The sequence below is a fragment of the Vidua macroura genome, chromosome 1 (assembly GCF_024509145.1).
Source record: "Vidua macroura isolate BioBank_ID:100142 chromosome 1, ASM2450914v1, whole genome shotgun sequence".
NCBI lineage: Eukaryota > Metazoa > Chordata > Aves > Passeriformes > Viduidae > Vidua > Vidua macroura.
In genome coordinates this window covers 18,967,170-18,993,469 of record NC_071571.1, presented here as the reverse complement: position 1 = coordinate 18,993,469, position 26,300 = coordinate 18,967,170, and the positions used below count along the sequence as shown (strand labels likewise).

At 36.1% G+C, this 26,300-nt stretch overlaps 1 protein-coding gene across 1 annotated transcript in view; it reads right to left on the bottom strand.

Moving 5' to 3' along the window:
* The window catches only part of LOC128812810 (nebulette-like), an 87,061-nt gene that overhangs the window by 15,015 nt on the left and 45,746 nt on the right, over positions 1-26,300 (bottom strand). The window contains 8 exon segments of the mRNA XM_053987457.1: positions 8,550-8,678; positions 9,640-9,732; positions 13,791-13,962; positions 15,391-15,495; positions 17,705-17,798; positions 19,705-19,796; positions 20,191-20,283; positions 23,404-23,496. Of these exon segments, the coding sequence (XP_053843432.1) occupies positions 8,550-8,678; positions 9,640-9,732; positions 13,791-13,962; positions 15,391-15,495; positions 17,705-17,798; positions 19,705-19,796; positions 20,191-20,283; positions 23,404-23,496 (871 nt within the window).

Genomic DNA, 26,300 nt, shown 5'->3' with positions numbered 1-26,300 from the left:
CCATAAACATTTAAAAGAATTTATTTGATAAATGTAATTCCATAGTAGGCCCTTCAAACAAAAACTTTTTCAAACAAAAGTAAGGGTGTTTATTATAAAATAGGGTGTTAAATGATCTCCCAGAAAATTCAGTAAAATATTTCTAAGTGTTATCAGCCTTTAAAAATATAGGAAAAGGCTGTTTGTAGTGTTTATTCATATTCATGGTTTTTGTCAGTTTTGCTAAAAAACAGCACAAAATGAAAGTGAACCCAATATAAAATTACAATTTAGAATTAATTATATTAATTATTATCTTCATCCAACTTCTTTGAACAGTTGTTTTGGGGATTTTAAAAGTTGTATGAATTCTATATCTGACTATTTAGGACTTTATGGCCAGCTACAACCATCTACTTCACTTAAAATTTATTTCACCTAAAATACAAACCGTTTATCCCCCTTCCAGATTCCACTGAGAAATTTTTACTACACCACTGTAAAAGAGAAAATTGCTTAAACTATTTGGCTTCTAATCCTAAAACTAGAGTCTTATTTGTTCCTAGTTTTGAATCCAAAAATGTAATTTTAGGGTTATTATTATGAACACAGAATATTCTAAACCAGTTAAATGTACTGACAAAAAAAATGGTTTGATATTCAACTGCAATATCTTTTCTAGATGTTTAATTCACTCATTTTCCTCATGAAAGTAAATTAAATGCATTAAATACTCTATTGTAACCTGAGGAAAAAAGAATTACTGACAGGGTATATATTATATAGATTATATATTGTCATAGGAATTTTTCTAGCAGTTCAAATATAAAAGATCATTTTATTCAGACACCACTACAAATATTAGTTTGGCATTTTCTTCAGTGGTAGCTGCACAGTCCATGGAGTTCAGCCTGTGTGTCTGTTAACAGCTGCTATGCCACAATAGTTGTACACAGCCCCCATTTCCCCACTGGTTCTGTGCCTGGAACACAACCATATCACAGGGTCTGTTACAAACAGACCTTAGTGCCACCTGACTTTTTTGCCTGACATTCAACCTAAGTTGCAGCATGTCTCAGCTGAGACAGCAGTACAATCTGACTTTTTTCTCTTCACAGACCAAACTACATTATTTTATTTATGAAGGCACAAAATGTCTTAAAGCCAGCCCAAGGCATCCTCAGTCCTAGTGGGGCCATGGTGTACCACAGGAAGCTGCAATTCCTACTTAAATTGTGACTAGGCACAGCTTTGCTCTAGGCTTCCTCACAAAAGGAAAGATTTAGTAAAATGAAGGTTAACATGTTACATTACCCACAGGCCTTCAATTATAATTTGAATTCTCTTACATTTACTGAACATCTACTGTTGCCCTTGTTCATTAGAGAGAGAAGCCTGCAAGTTCTTCTCACAGAAGCTGTGCTTTGATTTCTGTGCATCGATTCATTTGCATAGTGGGAATAACCAATCTGAACAATGGTGGAAGGATAGCATTAACGAGGATCATCTATGTCACTGCACACAATTTTACTAATTATATTTATTGTCTACTGGATATAACATTCTCTGAAGTGTATCAAAAGCTGCTCAAGGGAACCACACTGAACAACTGAAACAACTCCTTGCCAAGGGAGCCATTAACACTTCCAACTGCTGAGTCACTTGGAAACTTCCTTTCCACTTTCTGCTCACCAACTGTTTAATGGAAAAGGGAACATCAAACTCAGACAGCAGGCAGAACAAACAGAAGGATCCCCTGAACTGCTGCTATACTACAGAAATTAAAAATGAGATCTCTTCTGGATTGTCCTCCACCTGGATGTGTGAGGATTGTCTTTTGATGGTGCCAGATGCCAAGAGTGTGGGAGAGAAGCATGGGAATCAAAGATAGGCATAAGGAGTCTAAGCATAAATATTTTGTAAGTATGAAATGTATGTTCTCCCTGGAACATTAACTCATGAACACAGTGAACACATGCTGAATAAAAATGTGCCTTCAGATGAATCAACAATTTCTATCTTAACCAGCATGGAGTATTTAGTTTTATTCCCAGCACCCTACACCAGACCTTAATCAAAATTTAACTAAGCAATCACTTGAATTACTATATGAATTTTCAAGCTTTATGTTAAAAAATCAGGTTTTACAGATAGCTAATACTTCTTTGTGGTGGAAAAGAAAGAAATATAATTTTCTGGACTAATTTCTCTCATGTTCTGCATTAAAAAAGCATTCATGAGAGGACACTTAAAGTCCAATAGTCCAGACTAGGACAGAAAACTGATAATGCACAAGATAGTGTATAAATGTAGCCCCAATGCCTTTCTGGATTCCTATACTTACATGGCTTAAAAGGCTTAAATGGATTATTCAGAGACAAAATTATATATTAAGCAGAAATCCTCTTATCATGCAAACAAATAGAAATTAGCACATTTGTAGGGAACATACTCAACTTGTTTCTAACTGAAATCTAAATTCTTACAACTAACTTTGTCTTTACTTTTTCTTCTTACCTCAGATCTAGAGGTGAGAAGGTTTTTAACACCAGGAAGCCTCCCACTGCTTTCAAGAACTCCTCTAACTGTAATGACATTATTTTAAATCAGGAAAAAAAAATGCCCTTTGAATATTAGGAGTCACTGCAAAACAGGAGGCAGAAGCTAAAACAGCAGAACACACCTTCTTCAAATGAAAGATGCAATTTTCAGAAGGGAGAGAGCTCTGTCTTACTGCCTGAAAAACCACATCCTTTTGGGGTACAATGTGGTTACAGCAAACCTTTACAAGGGAAACTGTATCATTTCTGTAAAAATATATTTGAGAATCGAAGACCAGAGTTCACTGCTTTTGGAGAGCAAGCTCTTTAACAAAGAAAGCTCTTCATGCTAAATAATTTGTGGCACCAGAGAGATTGCAAATATATACATGCACTTGTGTCTGTATAACATACAGGAGAACTATTTAGTTAAGTTCAAAAATATCACAGAAGTTTGTGGGGTAAGTTATTTATTATTTGACTGCAAGCATTTGCAGTACATTACACACTTAAGAACAGAAAATCACCTGATTACCAAGATGAAAAAACAGTTTTACCAAAATGCTGTTGAATGGAAGAAAACTATTTTTTTCCCACATGTTAGCTTTCAGGTTGGCAAACCTGCTGGAGACTGGCATGTTAAAGAAGGAAAACCAAAGTACCATCTAGTCTGAAATACAAAAAAGTCAGAAACAGATGTAAGAGTCTGGTGTCTTAGAGAAGCATCAATGTGACCCTCACTAAGAGCTACCAAGAGTAGACAGAGAGCATCATTTTGATGTGCTCAGCCTTCTGTGGCAGGGAAGCCTGCTGACACACTTGAAAGGGGACAAGACACACACAAATGCCTCCCGTTCTTCCCGTGAACTGTACAATTCCTCTCCTTCTGAATGCCATGTTTGATTTCCGGACTCTGGGGAACACTGTGGAAACAGAGTTCAGCTACCTAGCAGAAAAGAACAATCCTCTCCTGACTGACAGAGAAGAAAATGTAACTGCTGTGCCATTCTGCTTGACCTCCCCAGAATGGCAGAGCTTAGCAACTGAATATGAATACGAAGAAGAGTGAAGGATTCCTGCCCTGTACTCCTGACACCTGAACCTGGACATGGAAGACAGATCTCTCTATTACAACATAAAGAGCAGTAAGACATTGTTCCCTCTTTTTTTCTTCAGCTTGTCTTTTACTTAAGGGTGATTTTTCCCAACCTCAGAACCAGAGGGTTTTTTATAAAAATGCATGGGAAAGACAGATCAAGGAAGGGATTTTCAAGATTTTCGTTCCTCTTCTTCATTCAGCTCTTGGCACAGGAGAAGAGTTATGACCACTATACCAGTGCAAGGAGACTCCTTGGCTTCATACTGGGAAACATTTGCAGGTCCAGTGTGTGAAATAAAGAGGGATTTTCTCTATTTTATCTGAGTAGTTTGTAGTCTTCTGACCAGACTAACCAGGAGCAGAATGAACAGCAAAGTTCCTTGTTCTAGGATTTTCTGTGGTGTATATGTGTGAGTGTCAAAGCCTCAGACAAATCCCATGAACAATCATTTTACATACAGAGTTACAGATATTGGTGTGTGCTGGGGAAAGAGAAGGAGACATCCTTGAAATTAACATTTAAAATGTCAGTGTTAGGCTGAGGACTAAAAGGCCTCTCCTTGAGCTGGTACACAGAACAAGGTTGCTGACAGTGACACACAACAATACCTAAGGTCTGTGTTTGCTCTGTGCAGGGCTGTGTTCACACAGCAGCTCAAACAGCAGTTCTTCTAGTGGCCTACAGTGAGCTCCTGCCTCAGTGAGGAAAGGAGGAAGATAACCCCTGGAGTCTGAAGGAAGGGAGGGGAGCAGACTCAGCTGTTTTGGAGCCTTTCTTCTTCAGAAGTTCATATCACAATGACATGCCACTGGAGAGAGAGAAATAAAAGGACTTACTGTTTCTCATTGATTAAACTTCCACTCCAAGCTACATAAAGACTTCAAAACCTTAAAAAAGAGACCCAGTATTGTGTTCTCTTCAGTCTTCATAGACTTTGGAGTCATATTGACAGCAATGCCCATTTGCTGTATTTATTCCTCAGAGGTTGTTTGCACCAATTGTTTGTGGCTTGCTTTTTTGTTATGTAATATCAATGAAGTACCTAAGAAAAAAATTCAGTTTTCTCACAGTAACCTACAGGTTACTTTTAAGGTAGATAATAAAATCTGTGTATCTAGATTGCCAGTGTGAGTAAAAGAAGATAACTAACCAGGCAAAGATAGAGACTTGTGTGTTGCTGCCAGACTGTTTTCATTAAAAAAAAAGAAAGGGAGACTTTAAAATATCATATCACATCAAGGCTCCTTTATGCTCACTACTTGTCTGGTGGCAGCAGGTGAACTGAGCTGGAAAAGCCTGGCTAAAGAAGACAAGTGAAAATAGCACACATGCAGCCAACCAGTAACATGCTGGCTCCAGCCAAAGATATGACATTTCAGCACTCATGTTTAAAACACAACAAAAGGCCCTTGAAAATTCTGTCCTAATATCCACTAAGGTTTCCTACATTACATGTGTTTTTGGGAGTATTGCAAAACTGATTTCCATCTCCTACAGACTGATTTCTATGTATCTTTTAAGATAATATGATGATGACATAGAAAATAACCAAGAAACCATGTTTCTTCCCCACCAGAGTAACAATATATTCATAACTGAAAATGAACTGACAGTCAGCTCTTATTTTTCTCCATCTACAGACTACAAACAATTTAAAATAAAAATAAATGGTCACTTATACTGAAAAAGTCTGAACCTGTGGTAAGGAAAACATTTATGCATCATGTCAATATGCTGATACACACCTAGACAAAGGTGTGCATCAAAAAAGTAAAAAAAATGTGCATACAAACTGGACATTAAGAGGAAATCAAAGGGAAAAAAAAAGAAAAAGGAAAGGTCAAATGCCAAAGAGGAGAAAACCAGCCCTGAAGGTTTCAACTAGAGACTTTCCAAAATAGTGCCAGACTGGCAGAGGTGTTGAGCCATATGATGATTGAACCAAATCATTCTTTCCTGGAGCCTGAATGCAAACTAACAGGGCAGAACTTTACTCAAAGGGAAGGAAGGGAAGCAAGAGAGTGAGTGTGGAAAGAGCTAGGAGAAAACCACTGTACAAGGCTGTACGGAAAATCAGAGCAGACAGAAAAGACTTTATAAAGAATCTAAAAAAAAAACCCAAAACACAACAGTTGAGATGTTTTTCAGAAAGAATGTTGTCAAGAGAGACCTAAACTTCAGAACTTTGCTGCTTTTTCCTAGTGTTCTGTGGAGAAAAAAAAACTGCCTCGTCTGTCTTTATAAGCAAAAATAAATCTGACATCCATATATCTCAACCTCTCTTTCTGAAGAAAAAAATCTGAAAAGCCCTTCCAAAAGTAATGAGTTCTGTGCCTGAGAAGTTGCAACATCACTGTTAAAAGCGGGACTGAAAGAGAGAAATCATAGGAATTATTCTATTCCTTTTTAGCCAAGTTGAAAGTAATTACTCAAAAAGTTGAAAAGTGATTTCAAAAATATGATTAAAATGAAAGCCCATGAACTGCATCAGCTTGCTGAAAACTGTTAACAATTGTTTCCCATTGAATTTTTCCAGCAATACTCTAAAATACTCTAACAGGGAATTTTCTAGACTTACATCATGCAAAAATCTACTGATTTTGTAGAGAAGGACACATGGGTCAACTCAACATCATAATCTAAAATAACAGTCAGGGAATAAAATAGAAAGAATTCTAATGAACAGTGTTAGTCGTTTCCCTGTGCTGTTATTACTAAAACTCCCCAAGAGAAGAGAGAGTTATTTAGATCTGAATAAGCCTTTAACATCTGATATTAAGTCAGAGACCCAGCTAAGGGCTGGGAAGAGGTAGTTAAGGAACAATTCCATCAGCTGTGGCAGGCGAAGATTTGAATTATGTATCCAATATCAGTAAAGGTATCTAAAATAAAGTTTTTCAATTGAACAATGTAGGAATATGTGAAATATGATGAGACAAGGCCAAAGACACTCAGAGATTGTAAAATTGGTTACAGGTCTCCAACTGTCTTTCATGTTGGCAACACCATCAGATAGAAAAATGGCCAGTGAGAAACTCTGCTGATCTAAGAGTACAAACTCCATGAGAAACAGCCATGGAATCTCACCAAAATGGATTTGGTTCTCATTTATGGTATAAGAGACATTGTATAAAGGTCATGGGCAAACTTGTCTTGTGGCTATGTGCAAAATGACCTTTTGAATGGGATGAAAAAGATTGGCATTTTTGGCCAAAGATGCTATCCTCTGCTAGCTGTCTCTAAGTGTTTTCACAGAAATGGCATTTTCTTGTAAATCATTAGGATTATGTTCAGTTACTTAGCTGTGGCACTTATTTCTTCCCTGCAATGGGAGCTGTCTACAGATGCTCAAATCCTGGCTGGTCAGCTGGGTTAAAACAGAAACAACCTCTTGATAAAATATGTTGATCTTGGAAAGGATGTATTCAAGACATCACCACAACAATAGATGCAAATAGAGCCACAAAAAACAAGCTTACTAGTGCCAGAACAACGAGGAAAATAAAGCCCATTTCCTATTCTCAAGTAATAAAAAATATCTGTTAAAAATCAAATCAAGCTGGCAATGTTGAAATGGCTTGGAATACTTCCAAAGAAAAGATCAGAACAGCTATAGACAAACAACGTGCACTGGACTATTAAGGCCACTTTGCACCATCACAGGAAGAGAAAAAACAACATAAATGTGGATCATTGCTATCATCTATTAAAAGAGATGAGAATATAGTTAAAATACCAAATAAAGATAGCCAGATATGATAAAAGGCATTTCTGTCAAAGATATGTGTTTCTTTCTTTGTTCAGAGTTAGCACTTCAGTTTGAACACCTTCTCCCTCACCCATTCTTAATCAGAGCTGCTTGTATGTATTTACACAGCACCCATATGAAGGTAGACTCCATAAGCACCAACCTCCACAGTAACACATTACTCCAGTGAATGGGCGAACATGAACAAGTGCAGTCCACAATTAAGATGTCTTAAAATCTTCTAAAAGCATGGGTAATTTAATGTTGTGTGAGCAACTAATTGGTTTATTACAAGAAAAAAAAAAGTAACCCTTTGGATAACCTTTCCAATGCACCATTTTTTCACAACTGAGAAGCAGAAATTACTATTTTAAAAACTATCTAATTAGAATGCAATGATTCAGAATATTTTCAATTCATCACTCAAGTCCAGTGCATACTGTAACACCACTAGGATGACTAGACCCTTATTCATCATTTTCCTAAATTATGTTCTAATCAACAGCATCAAACAGGTACACAATGTGGGTTTATACCTGAGAATGCAGATTTGTCAAAGTATTCTAATATTAATCCATGTTAAACCATAACAGACTACATACACTTCCCAGATGAATGTTAACCTTGGTCCTCAAGCCACTGAGAGGATGAGAAAATTTAGTTATGTGAGAGAGAACACAATAAAATTCCTTGGATTTTTTTTTAAAGATCAAAACAGAGAGCCATAAAAACCTGCATAGTTGAATATGGGAAAAAGTACTTTAGTCACTAAAATACTATTATATACTTGATTTACCCACTGAAAAGCCCAAGGTAAATATGCTTTTTTCAGGTTAAAGGTGTATTTCATTCAGTTACAGTGTGTCATTCAGGAGAAAAAAATAAAACCAGATTCATGTACATTTTGCGAAAGCACAACACAGTTTCTTTAAAGCACTGTAAATAGGAGTTAACAGGGCTTTGGAGCCAACAGCATTACCAAAACTGTGAAAGAGAATTCACAATAGAATGGTATGGCACGCAGAAACTGCGCAGTCTTGCTTTACTTTCTTTGTCAATCAGGCAATAGCTTACAAAGTTTCTACTTGTGACTACACAAGGATATGGAGTTAATACAGGCCTGTGAAATCTCAACACACTGCAACAGTGTCGTTAGTGAAACAAGGTGGGAATAAAGGGTACCTCCTTCATCAGATGGCCTTGTTATCTCACTGCAGTAAGAAAAGGTGGGGTTCGTGTCAGAGCCATCTGATTTATAATCCCCCAGACTGGTAGAATGTAAATACTGCTTACTGTAACGGCTTGCTCTTTCTACAAAGGTAGAAAGAAATAAAGAATATCACAGTAAATAGATGATGGAAGTGCAAAGACAACCAGCAACATAAACCCCACCACTGCTAACATCGCTATTCATACACTGATGGCAGTAAAATTAGAGAAAAGTAAATTCTTTGCAATTTGTTTCCATTTTGAGCACCATTAGTTCCAACGCTTGCTTCAAAATCTAATACAACTAAGCTTTTTCTTTGCTTTAAAAGAATAGCAGAAATGGAAGGTGGTATTAAGATACCAGAAAGGGAAGGGATAAAGATGAAGAATACAAAAATTTCCAGTGGAAAATCAAATTATTCCTTTATCCCAGCATGCATACAAGTGCATGTAGAAATACAGTTGTATGTCGCTCAAAAGAATATTTAAAAGTTCCAAAGTAGCAAAGGAAATGCATGTGAAAAATTAAACATTCACAATAAACACTCCTATGCAGGAAAAGTATCAATAAACTTGTAAAGCCAAAACCCACTCCCTGTTATTACATTGCTTTCTCTTCTTTTCTATGTATCCTAAAATTATGAACACCTTGGAGTTGAAAATAATTGAACAAAGCATAATGTTATGTGCCATATAGGCAAAATGTGCATGGAAAATAAATCAATTTTGTAAATAGGTCACTTTCTATAAATTTTATAAGGTCCAACTATTTGAAAATTCTACTTATAGCAGGGACAAAGTAGGTCAATGCTTTTTAAATGGCTACTTGTAAGTGGCATGAATGACTTGTTTAAGATAAGATTTATTTCACTATTTCTTATCTCCACATCTCCTATAAAATACTGCTTTTAAACTACAACAGTTATAAATATATATATATATATATATGCAAGTATGCTTATAAAACATATGGCTGGCATATTGACCTGAAAATTTACAGTATCACCTTAATTTCACAAACATGAAAAGCTGAACTGGGGAGAAGTCAGGATATAAGCAATACCAGAAAGCATATGCAGACTCCTAGACTGAATATTGTCCTCCAGAGGATCAATGTCGAAGATGGAGCCGGGATCTGTGCGCCAAACTTTAAGATCTTTTTCCACAGCACAGAAAGTATAAGACAGACAAACAAAAAAGGAAGTAAAAGCATGAAAGGAATGAGCTTTAACAATCAGCAATCAATTTCCTTCATCTAGAAATTAACCAAAATACCTAGATATTCACCTGAAGAGATCAGAAAGCTTAATTTCCTGCTTAAAAGAACCTAGTGTATTCATTTTAAGCACTAACATTACCTTAAGGAGACTTTTGCTCCTAATTTTTCTGCATTTTCTAAACATGACCATAATATGTTCTTAAGTCTAAATAAACATATTAGAGTTCTCTTCCAGGAGCAGAACCAAAATCACCAGAGGTATAAGATTATTTCCCCAGTTCACCAGGAGTATCCGCATGTGTGGAGATGCTGCAGCGTATATCCCTATAGCTGACAGCTGGCAGTACACAGCTCCACAGCTGACAGAGACACTACAGACTCTCCTTTGAATATACAGCAGAGATCATGTCAACATAAGAAGAATAATCAGGGCTATAGCTCATCCAAAATAAATTTCTACTAATTGCTTAATTCATGTAAACTCAAAAGTATCTAGCATTCTTAATTAATAATCAAAAAAATAACTAAGGCGACAAATTCAGCTGCAGAAATCTGCATTGTACACATCTACCATATGATAAAATTATGTCCACTCTTGAACTTAACAAGCAATTCCCTGTGCCAGTGTGTGCCCAGGTGGCCAAAAGGCCAATGGCATCCTGGCCTGGATCAGCACCAGCGTGGCCAGCAGCACCAGGGCAGTGACCATAACCCTGTACTCAGCATTGGTGAGGCCACACCTCAAATCCTGGGTTCAGTTCTGGGCCCCTCAATTCCAAAAGGACATTGAGGTGCTGGAGAGAGTCCAGAGAAGGGCAATGGACCTGGGGAAGCATCTAGAGCACAAATCTGATGAGAAGCTGAGGCAGCTGGGGGTGTTTAGCCTGGAGAAAAGGAGGCTCAGGGCTACCTTATCATTTTCTACAACTGCCTGAAAGGAGGTTGTAGTGATGTGGGAATAGATCTCTTCTCCCACATAACAAGTGACAAGATGTAAGAAAATGGCCCCAGGTGTGCCAGGGGAGGCTTATATACTGGATATTAGGAAAATATTCTTCACTGAAAGGGTGTCAAGCACTGGAACAGGCTGCCCAGGAAAGTGGCTGAGTTACCATCCCTGGAGCACTGGAACAGGCTGCCCAGGGAAGTGGCTGAGTTACCATCCCTGGAGATATTTAAAAGATGTGTTGACATGATGCTTGAGGACATGGTTTTGTGGTGGGCTTGACAGACCAGGGTTAATGGTAATATCTGATGGTCCTAATAGTCTTTGCCAATCTAAATGATTCTATGATATCTGATATGTCTAAAATTAATAAATCTTTTAATCTCTTCAAACCAGTTTCAACTAAAATCTTGATGTAAAATATAATCAGTCAAAGCACAAATCTACCAGATCACACATTTTTACTATAGTTTCTTCTTGGGCAGACCTGGCTGCAAGATTTACTCCATATACTGGAAGTAGGAAAAAAACTGTCTTCCCAGCTTTGTTCTTTTGCTGGTTTGAGAGGTACCAAGCTAAATAATGGGTTGTAGGTAAAGTAGGACTGTGAGGACCCAAATATTTCATGTTTCAAATGATTAATAGCCTAGATGCAATGGAAAGAACAGACAGAGCTAACAAAATAAATCCCATGGCTTTAGAATACATTCAGTGTATGTACATTGCACATTACACATTATCTACCACAATTCCCATAAGGTGAGGCGTAGTGCTAACTCCTTCCTGCCAAGATAAATAAAAGCCAATGCAAAATCTTTTGATAAACTATGTGTTAGTCCTAATGGAGATAAATTATGCACCTACATAAAGTACTGATGGGCATGAGAAGGAGAAGGGGAATTGGTGAACACCCAGCTTGTCCTGTTTGATCATGCCTTAGTAAGTGAAACTGTAAGTATGGCTTCATGGCAGCACCAGTGCAAGAGTCATTGATTTGTATTGATTTTATCCATCTCTGTAATCTGAAATAACATACATAGAATCTTGGCAATATATAACACAAATCAATTTTAATCCCTGGTACCTTTTGCCAAGGTAAAATATCCTTATATTCATGTGAGAATTGTGGTTTCTCTGTAGTAACAGATCCAAAGCTCACCAACATCAATTTATCTTGATGGGTTTAGAATGGCTTAGTAGGGTTAAAACTAGTGCCTATTTGCCAGAGCAGTGTCATTAATTTTAGTAATCAGGCATTTCAAAGAGTAGCTCTAGCTTCGCCAATAATACATTAAAAATCAACCAGAGGGATTCTGACACACTTTTCCTAACTGGCTGAACAATTTACGGCTACAAAAAATACTCACGAGAGTCCTAAGTACGTTTTTCAGTTTGCAGATTTTTTTTGAGCTGCCAAGGACATTTCACGAGCAGGGAGCTCTGCTTCTTTTTAAACAAGTAGATATTATAATTGCAATTTTATTCCAAAAAAAGCATTAGCTGAAATAGTCACAGCCTTTTTCCTTTATGTAGTTGTACAATTTTTGCTGTTTGGCAGGCATGGGAAATTAAGAATTTCCGTGTTTTGATACTGGAGTATTTTTAGGTGATAAATAATACTATATATTTCAGTTCTTACAGCTCATGAATCTATCTCAGAGATGTCCTTCATTCCAATCTGCTTGTGCTAGCAAGGCTTCAGTTGCTGAACATGGGATTGCACACATGGCTCTTACACAGGGCTACAGCACACATGCAATGCAGCAGAGAGCAGGGGGCTTGTAGCATACACTAAAGAGCAAATTGCAAACTGAATCTCACACTGCAATTTTACAGAAGCATTTTTCTTTTTCTTTGGCTGCACCACAACTAGGAAAGTGAGCAGTGATGGAAGATCATCAGCACCTGCCCCAGGCAGAGCTCTCTTAACACATACTTTTGGGAAACCTCTTTTCATATAAGGCTACCATAGCTACAGACACATAAAGGATGGCAAAAAAAAAGGAAAGAAATATACTTCGTTATGTGTGGGAGACTTATTTGGAGACTTTAAGGAACAGACTGAAAAAGTATCTGCCAGGAATAACATAGTTAACCTTGCTTTAGGCAGGAGGATGGCCTGTGTGACCGACAAGTTAGTCCCTTTCACCTGCAATTTCTCAGGGTTTTGTGATGCAAACTTAAAGTCAGCCTCACTGTTATCACTATATATGAAGAATTTCAGAGTGCTATCTCAGTATGTTTTTTTCTGTATGCAGATCCTCTGGAGTCTACATGGCTGCAAAGCACACAAAAACAGAAATGGGACACACCAAAACAAAAAGAAATGAGAAGAAAAAAAAAAGGATTACTGCTTCGTATGCCATAGTAGACTTGCTGACTTTTCAGCAATTTCAAATATCCACTTCAATTTTTAAAAAGAGCTCATTATGGTTATGCCAAATAATACCTTTATGCAATACCTTGACTTTGCATATAAATCTAATCTATATTCTATCCCTTGAACACTCATCCTTATCTTGGACCATCTTTCAGAACATCACTTCTCAACACTGGTAGCTGGCTTACCAGCAATCTAAAGAGTTAGTAATGAATTACAGCCTGAGATATTTTTAAAGCTGTGTGAAATTGTGAAACACAACGTAAATAGTTATGTGCAATTCTGAAGAAATTACTGACTGACAGAAGGAGAAATTTCAAATTGGCCTGCAAAATTTAAACACTGATAGCTTGCAAAATCAGTTTTAATCATCTTTCTTCTGTGTAAAATTAAGATTGTAGATATTCTGACATTCCTTTTAGAGTCAAAATTCAAATGTAAAGTAATAGTAACAACTATCCATATATTTTTTTAAAAAATTACAGAGCAAATGACAATATATCTCCCATTCATTCCCATTATGACTTCTCTAGAAGCTGACATGGAACCTGTAGTTCAACCAGAAGTTTCATGGTGAAAAAAAGAGAGAAAATGGAATCTGGAGAGCAAAACCAGGGGTTTTTATCTTCCCCACCATGCCTTCAATAACAACAGTATTTAACAGCTTACCAACAATTATTCCAGGTCTTCTATCCATTTCAACAATATGTGGATGCACACCTTTATATGCAGCATCACTCACAATTTGGGTGTTTTTTCGTACACGCTCTGTTATAGGATCATCTACCACTGGGGTGAAGCCTCTGCCCTTTGTCTTCTCAAAATCTTCATGATATTTTACCTAGGAAAACAAGCAGAATTACATTTTTCCCCAGGTTGCAATTGACAGCAAATGGTTATTCTGTGCAGGAATACATATATGTTTGGTTTATGAGGCACTCATACACTTTGACTTGGCACCATAGCAGAATTGTTATACACATGAGATAGGCTGGATGGCCAGCCAAGTATTTTCTATCACCTTAACTGGTTTTCCTGATATTTTATTATCAATTTGGCATTTCTTTTCCATTGACATTGAATTAGGCACTAGCTTAAGCAGCAAAGCATCATCTTACTATCACACAGAACATGAAACAGACCTTCACTCAGGAGGTCACCTAGTCCATTCCCTTCTTCTCTAAGACAGGATAGCTGTCTATTGATGCAGACAAATATATCTGTCACTAAAAATATTCCAGCAGTAGTAGTTCTAAAGAATTCAAGTGTTGCCCTGTTCTTTCAAAAGTTTTAAAGTTCTTTTAAAAGTTTTCTAAGCCTTCTGATGTTTACATAGTTCTACTGGAGTTCTCACACACTGATCATGTAAATAATGATTGTTTTGCATTCTTTTTTGTGGGAGGAGAGAATTGATAGACTGTTAGTTTGACCAGTGTAGTTAGAGAGGTAGCAATTTTATCTTCCAATCCACTGTCACTTTTGGAATTCTATATATTGCAAAGTCAAAAATAAGAGTTACTTTTGCTCTTTTGATCTTAGTGTGAGTGCGTGAGTTATTTCGTGTCGTAGTGCGACACTCAAGCATTTTCATCCCCTGATAATTTTGACTACTTGCACAGTATCATACAAAATGTATATTTTGCTCTTTTGTTTTATCATATGTCAGCTGGCTTTAAAAATAGGCTTTTAGAAAGAATAAGTTATTCTAAACTGCCTGCTTTAAAAGAAAATAATAGAAAAAAGGACATTAGAGTAGAAAGTGTTACAGCACCAAGTGTTGGAACAAAACCCCAGTATTAGTAAGAGTTATAAAGGTAGTACTGCTGCTTATGCATATTACATTATAAATAACTTAATCATCCATTAATTAAATTGACAAACATTCTCACACAAGCTGATGCACACAAAACAACTCATTCCAAGAACCAATGTCACGCAGAAACCAGGAACATGCACAGGCACAAGGTGAAGTGTGTCACCTAATCCAGTGAAATTGTGATGCTCAAATAATGTGTGTACATTTTTAAAGAAAAAAAGCCAAAAGAACGGACATTTAACTGTTAGAAAACTGTTTATTAGTATTTTGAAAATGTTCATGACACTCCTATGCAGTTAGCAAACACTCCCTCTACAGGCGTAAGAAGAAAATATTCCTTCCATACCTGAGGAGAGAGTTTCATTAGTTACCTATATTAATGGAAGGCAAAATCCAGTGAAAGTCAAGTGCCATTCCTTAGAACGCTCTAGTCACAGGAAGAAAGTACCCTACCATCGAGATGTTGTTTTGTGTTTCTTTGACATGCCTTAGCTCAGGTGTGTCTAGAAGCACACTACGTCTACCTTTCATCTGCCTCTGATCACTGCTGTACTTCACCTGCAAAACAGCAACAACAGCACAGGTGAATTTTTTTGTTTACAGTAGGAAGGATGGTGAGAATCACACCATGCAACAGTACCTTTCCAAACCACAGTGCCTAACAGTTCTCTTCTTTCTTTACACTCATGTGGCAGTAAATTATTTCACAGTGAGGATACAGCTGACCTTGTATATTGGTAAGGCCAAAAGGCACATTTATTCCATCAATCACTTACTCAAAATAAAGTATTGATTTAAAAGCTGAAATTTGTGACATAAGTGAAATCATTCATTTATGAACTGAAAAATAATATAAATACTAAGAAAACACCACTGTGACTTAGAACATCCTTAAAACATGTTTCTATGGCTGATGATAAGCTACCTTCCTATTACCAAGACAGACACAGAGTCTGTGGGATTGGGATTACCTGAGAAACCCAGGGAATTCAAGTCTTACAAGAGGATTAATATTTTGGAAGGCTTATAACTCCCATTCAATAGCCAGTCTTTACTAGCAGCACAAAGCAACATGGCTGGGAAGAATCTGAATATTTTGTATCCTAAACAAATGTTTGTGCTCTGGGTTTAGTGCATCAGTAAATACTGAATCTCTTACATCACATTTCTCCTGATTAGCTTATTTTGTGGCATTTTACAGACTAGTAAAGATATAAGGTTAATTATCAGTTAAAAATAAGAAAAAAAACCTACTCAGAATTCTAAAATAGTGAAAGTAGCTGATCCTACTTATTGGTTCAGGAGTGAGTATTCTAACAGGTTTTTTTCTGTCTTGTTGAATTCTTCTACCAATGGCCTCTCTTAGCCCCTACATCACACCATAACCTGTGTACTGTGTTATTTAATATTTTAGATTTACCTGTGTCTTCACACTCCAAGTATTACTTTTCATATAAGTTATGCAAATCTATTTCAACATGCATTTGTGATGAGAAAAAACATGTATTGAAACTGTCTAACCCTCCTTAAGATTATATATTGGCTAAGAAAGCATACCCATGAAAATATATATCTAGATGTCTGTGTTTCATAGGTAAGTTTGAAGTAATATATGAGAAACAAAAAATATATGGTACTGCATATTCTTCAAAGCCTTCTTAATTAAACAGTAAATTCTCTTACAAAATATATTCAGCTACATATGCTTTTGAATATAAGGCATTTTCTGGACAGAATAATTACAGTCAACATAGGTTGATTTTTATCTTTCTCATTAACATAGAGAAGTATTTATCCCTGTAAAACAGCAACAACCTGAGTCACTTGGTGAAACACATTAAATTTTCACAAATTAAAAAAATATTTGAAGACTAGAACTGTTGTGACATTTTCCTCTTACTTTCAACTACACACCTCAAAAATAATTGACTTTGGTAAATATTCATGAGCATTTTAAGAACATGATTAAGATATGTGCAGTTATAATGTCAGATTCCATTCCTTTGTCCTTGGACATATTCCCTGACAAATCCAACCTACTTTTCACTCCTACACTCAGTTCTCAAGTGTTCACCACTTGTAATTGTCTTCTGCCACAGTGATTCTGCATGAAAGGTCTTCTATTTACCATCTGCAGTGACTTTGCCACAGATGTTGTTTCAGTCTTGAGGACGGACTGCAATATAACTGGTCTTTTCCTTTACTTCATCAGGCTTTTTGCACTTCTTCCTTGGTCCTCAATAGAATTATCTCCTGCTTCTTACACTACCTTAATAGCAATTACATTTTATTACCATAAAAGCCAAGAAATAGATATTATCTTACTCTTTAGTATTTAGCAGTGGAACTGCTAGTATTTAGAACTACTCAACTCTAACAGAGGTGGCATGTCACAGAATGGAATGGACACTTCCATGCTTTGAATCACAAAAAAAACCCAAATATTTGCACTGAGGTTAAATTCTCATTTCCTTTTTTTCTTTACTGCAAAGAATGGCAACCCTAACCTCTACTGACTTTCTCCTCGAAAAATACTGACACCAACCCAACCACTTACTTTTTTTTGCAAAAATAACCAGACAACCCTGAATATGTTTGTTGCACATATATGCAGTCCATGTCCTCAAAGAATGAAACCAATATCTCATCAGTGAATGATGTAGTTGGATTTCTTTGACATAGCAATTGTAAAAGGAAAAGCATATCTATGTTTATATTTCTACAGTGACTGAAAAATCTGAATGACAAAAAGATTCAAACAACTTGCCGAGCTGATATTATCTTGATTCTTCCTGACTCTCTCTATCTCAGGAGTGACACTCACAGCAGTAGCTTTGCCAGGCTGCTCTCTGTAGTGAACCTATTATTTAAATAGGAAATATATATTCATACTATTTCAGATATAGCAATATATCTTTGTTTTATATAAAAATGCATGACTTCAAAGGTCATCCAGGAAACAACTGAAAAGCTAAAATGCATCTGAAGTTTATTAAAGTTTATAAAACTTGATTTTTGAAAGATAACATTAATTTTTTTTACATACAGGCTGTTTATTAATGCATTTCTGTGGATATATACCCACATATGCACACAATATCTTGGCATTCACCAGACTGGTCCTTGGCTCTACAGAGAAATAACTCATATTTGGAATAGGGTTAAGCCACTATAATGCAGTAAAGGCAAGCAAAGCATATGAAAAACTGAATTTCAGGAAGGTCCACTGTAAATACATATTTGTCAAGACACAGAAATTCTATAAGGTCTCCATCTATGTTCTAAATTTTATATATTACACATTCAAAGGTGATTAAACACAGAGGGTGCAGTACATCAGACAATTGCCAATTGAATCCAGCCTAATTTCACTATGCATTTATTTAAATGTACTCTAGGAATATCCCCTTCATCACTTTGTAACCAAACACAATGCATTAACCAAATGCACATCCAAAGCTAGATCAGGATCTAAAGCAGATCAGGACAGGATGTGGAATTGACAGACTAAGCAATCTAACATTAATTCTAGCCCCACATGCTGGGATGTCAGATGTGGTAAATATTTAGTAACCGATTCTGGCAACAAATTCATACCATTCTTATATTTTTATGCAAAATAAATGCTTCCATACAAAAGCAAGCTCTTGGGTTTAAGTGATAAGGTTAACTGCGCAGATACATTATGCTCATAATTCTGCAGTGCACTGTGGCAGTAAGGCAGTTATTGCTTAAGCAACTGTCTTCCAGCACAACACAATTTTGTTCTGTCCACATCAATGTATTCCAATTGAAAAATTAATGTCTTACTAAAACTATGGTAATCTTTTAAATGGATTAGACCTGTAAATTAACATTTATGAAGGTAAAATGACTATTCAAGAATTAATGTTTCTAGAAATGGCTGAAGTTAAAGAATCTTCACTCAAAGCTATTCCAGTGACTTGAAAAGAATTTAAACTTTCCAGTGAAGTTTTCACAACACAAAAAATGATGAAGAGTAAACAACAGTTTGAGTAGAAATGCTATAGAGACTGTTTGAAAAAGAGGAAAGCCGTTTTTGAACAGAATACATTTTAGGAAAGCCAGATATATCAGCAGTAATCCGGAAGTTGAGTTAGAAGGACAGAATTCTTGAAAATTGTGACTCAAAATTATTTTGGCAAATGCAACAGAAAGCACCCTCGGGAAACACTGCAGCTATTTGTGGACCCATGACCCACAGCTGCTGATGGCAGCTCTCAGTGAGGAGAGTGCCTGGTCTCTCATGGACTCTTCAACAGGGTACAACTTCACCAGTGCAGGAAGGCAGTAGCATGCTCCAGTCCTTGTCTTCTTCTCTGTGTCCCTGCAAATGGTTATCTCAGCCATTAAATACTAAATTCTGACAGAGAGGTTACTGGGGAACCAGAAGGAGACAGGTAAGAGAGCAGAAGTTTGAGCACAACTGTTGCTAATTTTTCTCAAAGCAAAGAAAAATAAAACTGGAAAGAGATACTCCGTTTAAAAAAAAAAAAAAAAAAAAAAAAAGTCAAGATTTTCTGCAAATATCCAAGGAAGATAATAACATCTCAAACAAAGCAAAGCCTTGTCACAATTGCTTCCTAAGAGAAGATTTTCAAGTAATTCCATTACTTGAATTCGAACACCTTACAATACATTAGTTTTCCCCAGACTAAAGGAAAGGCACTACTTCAGAAAACAGAACTTTGTATTCATCTTCTACACCCAAAAATTATACAAAGTATTCAAAGATAGCAACTTCCCATGCTGACATTCTCTTGATTCCTCTTGACTCTTTCCATCTCAGGGGTGACACTCACAGGTGTAGCTTTGCAGAGCTGTTCTTTGTACTGAACCTACAAACATGTCAGAAGATATTATAACAGAGATTTCCAAGTAATAGAAATACATAAAGTGTGCTAGACATCACTAAAGAGCACATTGCATTTGGATGGAAAGTACCATTCCTTAATAATCAATCCCATCTTCCCACACAATACATAGTACTCACCCTCTGGCAGTTCTTCTATTTCAAACACAGACAATTGTTATTTCAACAGAAATACTTCACTTTCATTCTTATGAATCAAAGTGCAGGCCAAAGAATTATCATTTTACAATTAACTGATTAAATTGGTCTTTGTGGACAAACAGAAAGTAGCACAAACACCACAGATATATTCACCAAGACACATTAATAACATTTAATACAGCAGAGAGAAGTGTGCAAGAAATGAAAATGAGGCACACATTGCTAATATTCTTCTGGTTTTCTTTAACTCTCCTTAGTTCAGGTGGATCAGAAATAGCTGTTGCATGTCGAATTTCCTCCTTGTATTTAATCTGCACAACAGATATTAAAAATATTATCAATTTAAAGAAGCGAGAGACAGGCACTAAAACACATCTATCACTTTATACTATCACCCTTACACATACTGCACTACTAGACCACATCTACTAACATCATTGGCCTGAAAAGCAACAGTTATACTTAATTTCTAAAACAGTCTTCTAGGCTCTCTGATGTACCTTATTTGATAACATGAGCAGAGAGCACTTATAACAATTCTAGTGTACTAAAACTCTTGCAGTGGGAATATACATCACATGGGATTGTGGATATTTTCACCATAACTGGGATGCTGCATACACTACTTGGAGATCCACACCATTTTGAAAATGACTTGGTCTTACTATTAACTTGCTATGGATTCTACCAGTCCATTTCAGAAACCAAGCCTTTTAGGTGTTCCTAAAAGGGTAGATGGCTTCAAAGTCTCATTTAAGTTCTTTAAAAGCACATGTGACACACAGGTGAGGATGTAGTTGTCTGGATTGTTGAAGCTTTTGCAGGTGCTGTCAGATATTTACTGTTTTTTTCCTAACATCAAATTTTCAACTCTCTTCTCAAGACACAGTACTTCTGGAGAATGCCCAATTTCATAGCACAGACAAAACAACTTGTTTTCCTGTAAGCTCATACTTGGAAGCTGCTTTGACTGAAATTTATAAATAAATAAAACCAAACCAGTCCAAAGTACAGAGCAGGAATGGAAAATTACAGTCCAGACAGTTTAGGACTGGCAAAAAGACTACAGCACTAGAAAAAAGGGTCTTTTAATAGAGACTGTTAGGTAAGTTTAAAAATTGGCAGTGCTACTCATCCTTAAAATGCTTCAAAATGTCTGTTACTTGAATTTTAATAAGACCCCCCCAGCTTTGTGGTATTGACTTACATACCACCAGAGTTTCCTCACAGATTTCACACTAATGAAAACACAAATAGATTCTCCCAAAGCACTTCTTCTTCCCAGTGCTGTGTCCAATCCTGCCTGCCCCACAATATAAACAAGTTTTTAAATGTCTTTAGTTATTTATAGCTTCTCAGTGCAGATTCAGCTACAGTCCATGGGTCTGTGGCTTGCTTTGAAAGTTCTGTGAGATCTTGGTTTCTTCCAAACCAATCATCACAACAGGTGAGATGAGCTCAACCTCCTTGGCTGTCACCACCTTATATTTTAGGCTTTGAAAACACCATTCTTACGTTTTCCTCTTACATATGTAATCTGGAAGAATTTGATCACTTTCAGAATGTGATTCAATGGACTTTTATGCGTGGTTGGTTGTACTGCATGTGTTATTTTGGTGCCCTGGTGTTTGTTTCACTGCAAATTTGCTTCACATTCCACATAGTAGTTTTGTTTAGCCCAGAAAATAGTTTTAAGGCTGTCTCAAGTTCTTCTGGCTAAATTCAAAAATATGTGTAAAACATTTAAATCTAATGGATTCAAAATTGGTGTAATTTACCCTTCCTTTGGGACTCCTGTAAATTACACAATACAATTTCCCTCTTACTGCACAATATAATTTCCCTCTCACTGACATGTAATTTGAAACATTCTTGTACATTGCCTTTAAATTTGGCATGTTACACCTCCAATAAATATTATACATGACTAAAGTAATTTCAAGTACACTACATGTAATAAAATAACTTTTTGTAAAACATTAACTCTACACAAAGACTAGCAAGGTAAAGGCCATGTTATTTACATAGTACCACTACACCACTAATGCATTTTGTACTTCCCTTGGTGGGTTTTTGCTCGAATGTGTTTACTAGCATACTGATCAACCTTTCATTTTTCCTCTTCACCACTATTCAGGATTTCTAAAACAGCAAGAACAGTGTACACTATTTTTTGCATTTCACTTTGAAATGTATTGTGAAAAAGTGTTAGAATAAGACTTCTCCTTTCTGTGTGACTACTCTTGAAATAAATGTCTGTGGTAATTGGAAATTTAAAAGCAAAATAACAACAAAAAAACCAAACAAAGAAACAAAAAAACCCTCACCCTCAAATCAAGAAAATCAACAGCTTCCCAACAAGCAGGTTTCAACTGTTCAATATCCAATTATTTCAGGATTTAGGACACATGATAGCTTGCACTGTGACTCAAAATGACAAGATGAATAGTGATGGATAGAGTAGAAAAAACATTTTAAGGAAAATATGAGCTTTTCAAAATTTTTTGGAAATTCTCTACTGACCTTACTTTGGTGGGAAATTAGGTGTTTAACACTATTCACTAAACAACAAAATTCTATGAGAATAGGTGTCCAGAGACCCTAACTCATATTTTAACTAATAATTAAACACAACATAGTATCATGTCTATACATTATTTTTATATCATAAACATAAAAAATGCCCCAGAGGAGTCCCCACCAAATATAACAAGGAAATGAACAAGACAGTTACAAGGGCTCTGCTGCTTTGCAGTCACTTTTCAGGTTTTTTTCCAAGTTTTGCCACATATTTATCAGAAGATAATGTATTATTTGAAGAAAACATTCATTTTGATAATTTATTTTGATTTGCCTATTAAAGTGCCAAAGACATTTGGCATCCTTAGATAACAACATCAATTCAGCACTATTCTCATCAGATCCACAGATCAACTTGTCCCCAGAACATAAAGAAGATCCAACTGTCCACCTTTTCACATAGGTCTGGACATAGTTTTTCTCATCTGGAAGTATATCAAGTCCTATGCAATACATGCAGTCTCTAACAGAACATGATAGATTTTCTTTTTTGTCACATGGTATTTTTCTAACCTGCAAATACAATTGTTGTTCAGTCTGCCATATGGGGAAATGCATCTCATATTTCTCACTCCTGCGAGACAAAGCACTTTCCTCAAATATTTAGTTAAAATATTTTCTTGTTTTTCATGTTTCAATGTTTCAATTAGAATCGGTACCTTTGGACACAGAACTACTACAGTATAGGGAAGTTCTAGCCGTGCTAGCATAGAGCTCTATATCCAAAATCCAGCAGATTGAATGAGATGTGTGACATGAAAATGGAGAACTTTTTAGTAAACAAGATAGTAAAAAAAAAATTTGCTCCACCTTTTACTCACATAAGAATAATTCATGTTAATAGCACTTACCGAACTAATATTCTGTTGATTTTTCTTTACTCTTTCAATCTCTGGAGTATCTTTTACAGCTGTGCCAGCTCCTACTTCCTTCTTATAAAACACCTTCATTTCCCCAAAAGAAAAGATAATTATGAGACTGTTAGCAATGCAAATGCTAGTTCTCATAAAAGGGTTAGGCAATTTTCCAAGTTCTAAATTGGTCTGACTACAAATCTTGGTAAGAAAGCAAATACTTTAATTTTTCATAAATAGGACTAATTGTCAATAACTATGATAACATTGTTTTCATCTATAACCCAAATAATATATTCTCATCCTTTAAAATTACTTCAGTATCTTTAAGTATTTGCAATTACATATTTAAATTGGGAAAAAAAGTATTAGAATTTATGTAATAATGTATAAAGTTTTACAAATGTAACTTTATGCTTGAGTAATTTCATTCATTTCAATGTTATTGAAAGTACATGTAGGATTTTATTTGGTTTCTGTAGTCTTCAGATCTTAAAATACTATGAAAAGTGAACAGACATTACTATTATTTCTAAGTTAACAAACTAGAAAATTGAAATATTCATGGAAAAATAACCATAACAAACCAGAGCTACAATCCAAATCATGCAATTTTTGACTCCTAGGTTCAAGCCAGAGAGCTGAGGTCTGTATCTAAAACCAAAACTCACTTCTTAAAAGATACACATGCTGTTTATACAATTCTCTCTATTTCAATTGTTTCAGTAATGGATAAACACAAAGCACATCAGTAGAATCAATCATTTGAAATTACTGAAAGAGACAGTAAATTACTGCTCCACAAATTCCAAGCATAGTTACAATTTAAATAACTATGGAGTACCAGTTCATGCTGCAAAACTCCTAAAGAAGTTTTACTGGATTTTCAGTATTTGGTGTCACAGCTGTTGCCACTCTAGTAAGTATTTTCAGCCCATTAGTGTAAAAAACAAGTCTGATCCTGGAGTTAATTAAAATTAAATAACCTTCATCATTTTGTAGTTCTGTCTTTCTTAAATCAAGATTTATTTGATTTTTCCTGTCAACAAACCTTAAACAATAAAAACATCATTCTTAACTAATTCCTCCTACTTCCTTGAAGTCCTCCATAGCCTGGGGTGAATACTACTGCCAAATATTCTAGAGAAGAGTGAATGTCTGCAACTATTTTTTAAATATTCAGAAAACCTTTAACAAGGTTTTAAATTTTTTTTTTTTTTTAATTTTAAAACAAAACTTTGTTTTACCATGTGATAACAGAGACAGTTTATGAGTAAGAACTTGAAAATTCTTCTGCATCATGTCAGTTAGAAAGATTTATATTGTGGATTGGACTACAATATACTTTTCTTCTCTGCCAAGGAAGGATTGGTAAAATATGTTTGAGACATGAATTTTTCTATGAAAGAGATTACTGTGAAGTAAATATCCTTTTATAAATCATCTGCCAAATGAGCTAGAGAGCTAAAAGCAGCAGCAATCTTATCTGCAGAGCTAGTTGTTATTTTTTGTCCCTTAAGGCAGAAAAACACTTGAGACAAAATCCAAAAATCAGAAGACTATTAGGGGTCACTATTTTTTTTTATCTATTTGGGTTGCTTCCAGTTGTATCTTCACTCAGTAATAATTTACCTTTATCATCTAAACTGCACAGAAGGATGAAAGATTAAAACATAGAGAAAGAAGAAAAAAAGTAGTTCAATCACTGCTGTAAACTACTTTCCTACATTTGGAAGACCCAGCTCACAAACAGGAACAGGACAATCACAAAAGAAAGCAAATACAAATCACCTCTAAGACAAAGCATTTTATTTCTTATTATCTAGAACACTAACAAAGAGGATCATTGTCAGCCTTGGCACTGAAACTCAGATTGGCCTGAAGGGCTGCAAAGGGTTCTGAAATATCAGAGCCTTGTCAAGGCAGAACTAAGTGGTGATACCTATTTTAACTAAGCCTGGTACCTAAATGTTAGTGAGTCCACACTGCCAGAGCCACTGACCTACTTGAGGACTTCATCAAAAGCTACCAAAGGCTGGAGGAGGGAGGAAAGCAGATCACAGGGGCTGGCGTGGATGCCTCTGTTCCAGGGAGTTTCAGCCTAGCCTGGTAGGACACCAGTGATGTGAGAAATAGGGATAACCACATCACACTATGCTGCAGCACACCATTCAGAGCCAGGAGCCAACAGATGACAGGAAGCAAAATTGGGCCAGTAGGCCTGTCAAGAGCTCCTTCTAGAAAGATGCAGATTTCAGCTGTCCTCATTCAAAGGAAGAAAAAGGGCAGGTGATGGCTGGACATGACAACAGCCTGGAGCAGGCTCAGAGAGTCACCTCCTCTGCTCTCCCCACAGGCTCTTACTCCCCTGCAGAAGCCTCAGGTGTACAGGGAAGATGCAGGCAAGCACCTCTGGGAGAAACTAACTGAGTTTACTCAGTTACTTCTGAGAGCTGGAGAAGCTGAGAGTATCTCTAAGTTAAGAAACGTGTGTCAGATAATACTAAAAACATTTAGGTATCATATATTCCTTTCTCTCAAATCACTGGCTTTATTAGTATTACTTAGTCTGCCATAAAAACCAGCCACTGACTGGCCTTTTGTTCTGGAGGCCAGATTTACTCCTATTCTCTGTTATATTACAAGCAAAGGCAGAATTACAAACAGCAGCATTAATGGGCCCAAAAAGGAAGTGAAACGTAATATATCCCAAACTGGGCAATTTTAGAAATCTAACCTCATAATTTATATTTAGGGATAAACTGAAACTTAAATCTAGCATAAAATTTAAAAATATACCCAGTGTAATATAAAATCATTACATATATATATATATATTTTTTAATGAAATTTGATCTGTTCTAATTTTATACCCCAGTCTTGATGCTCAGTTT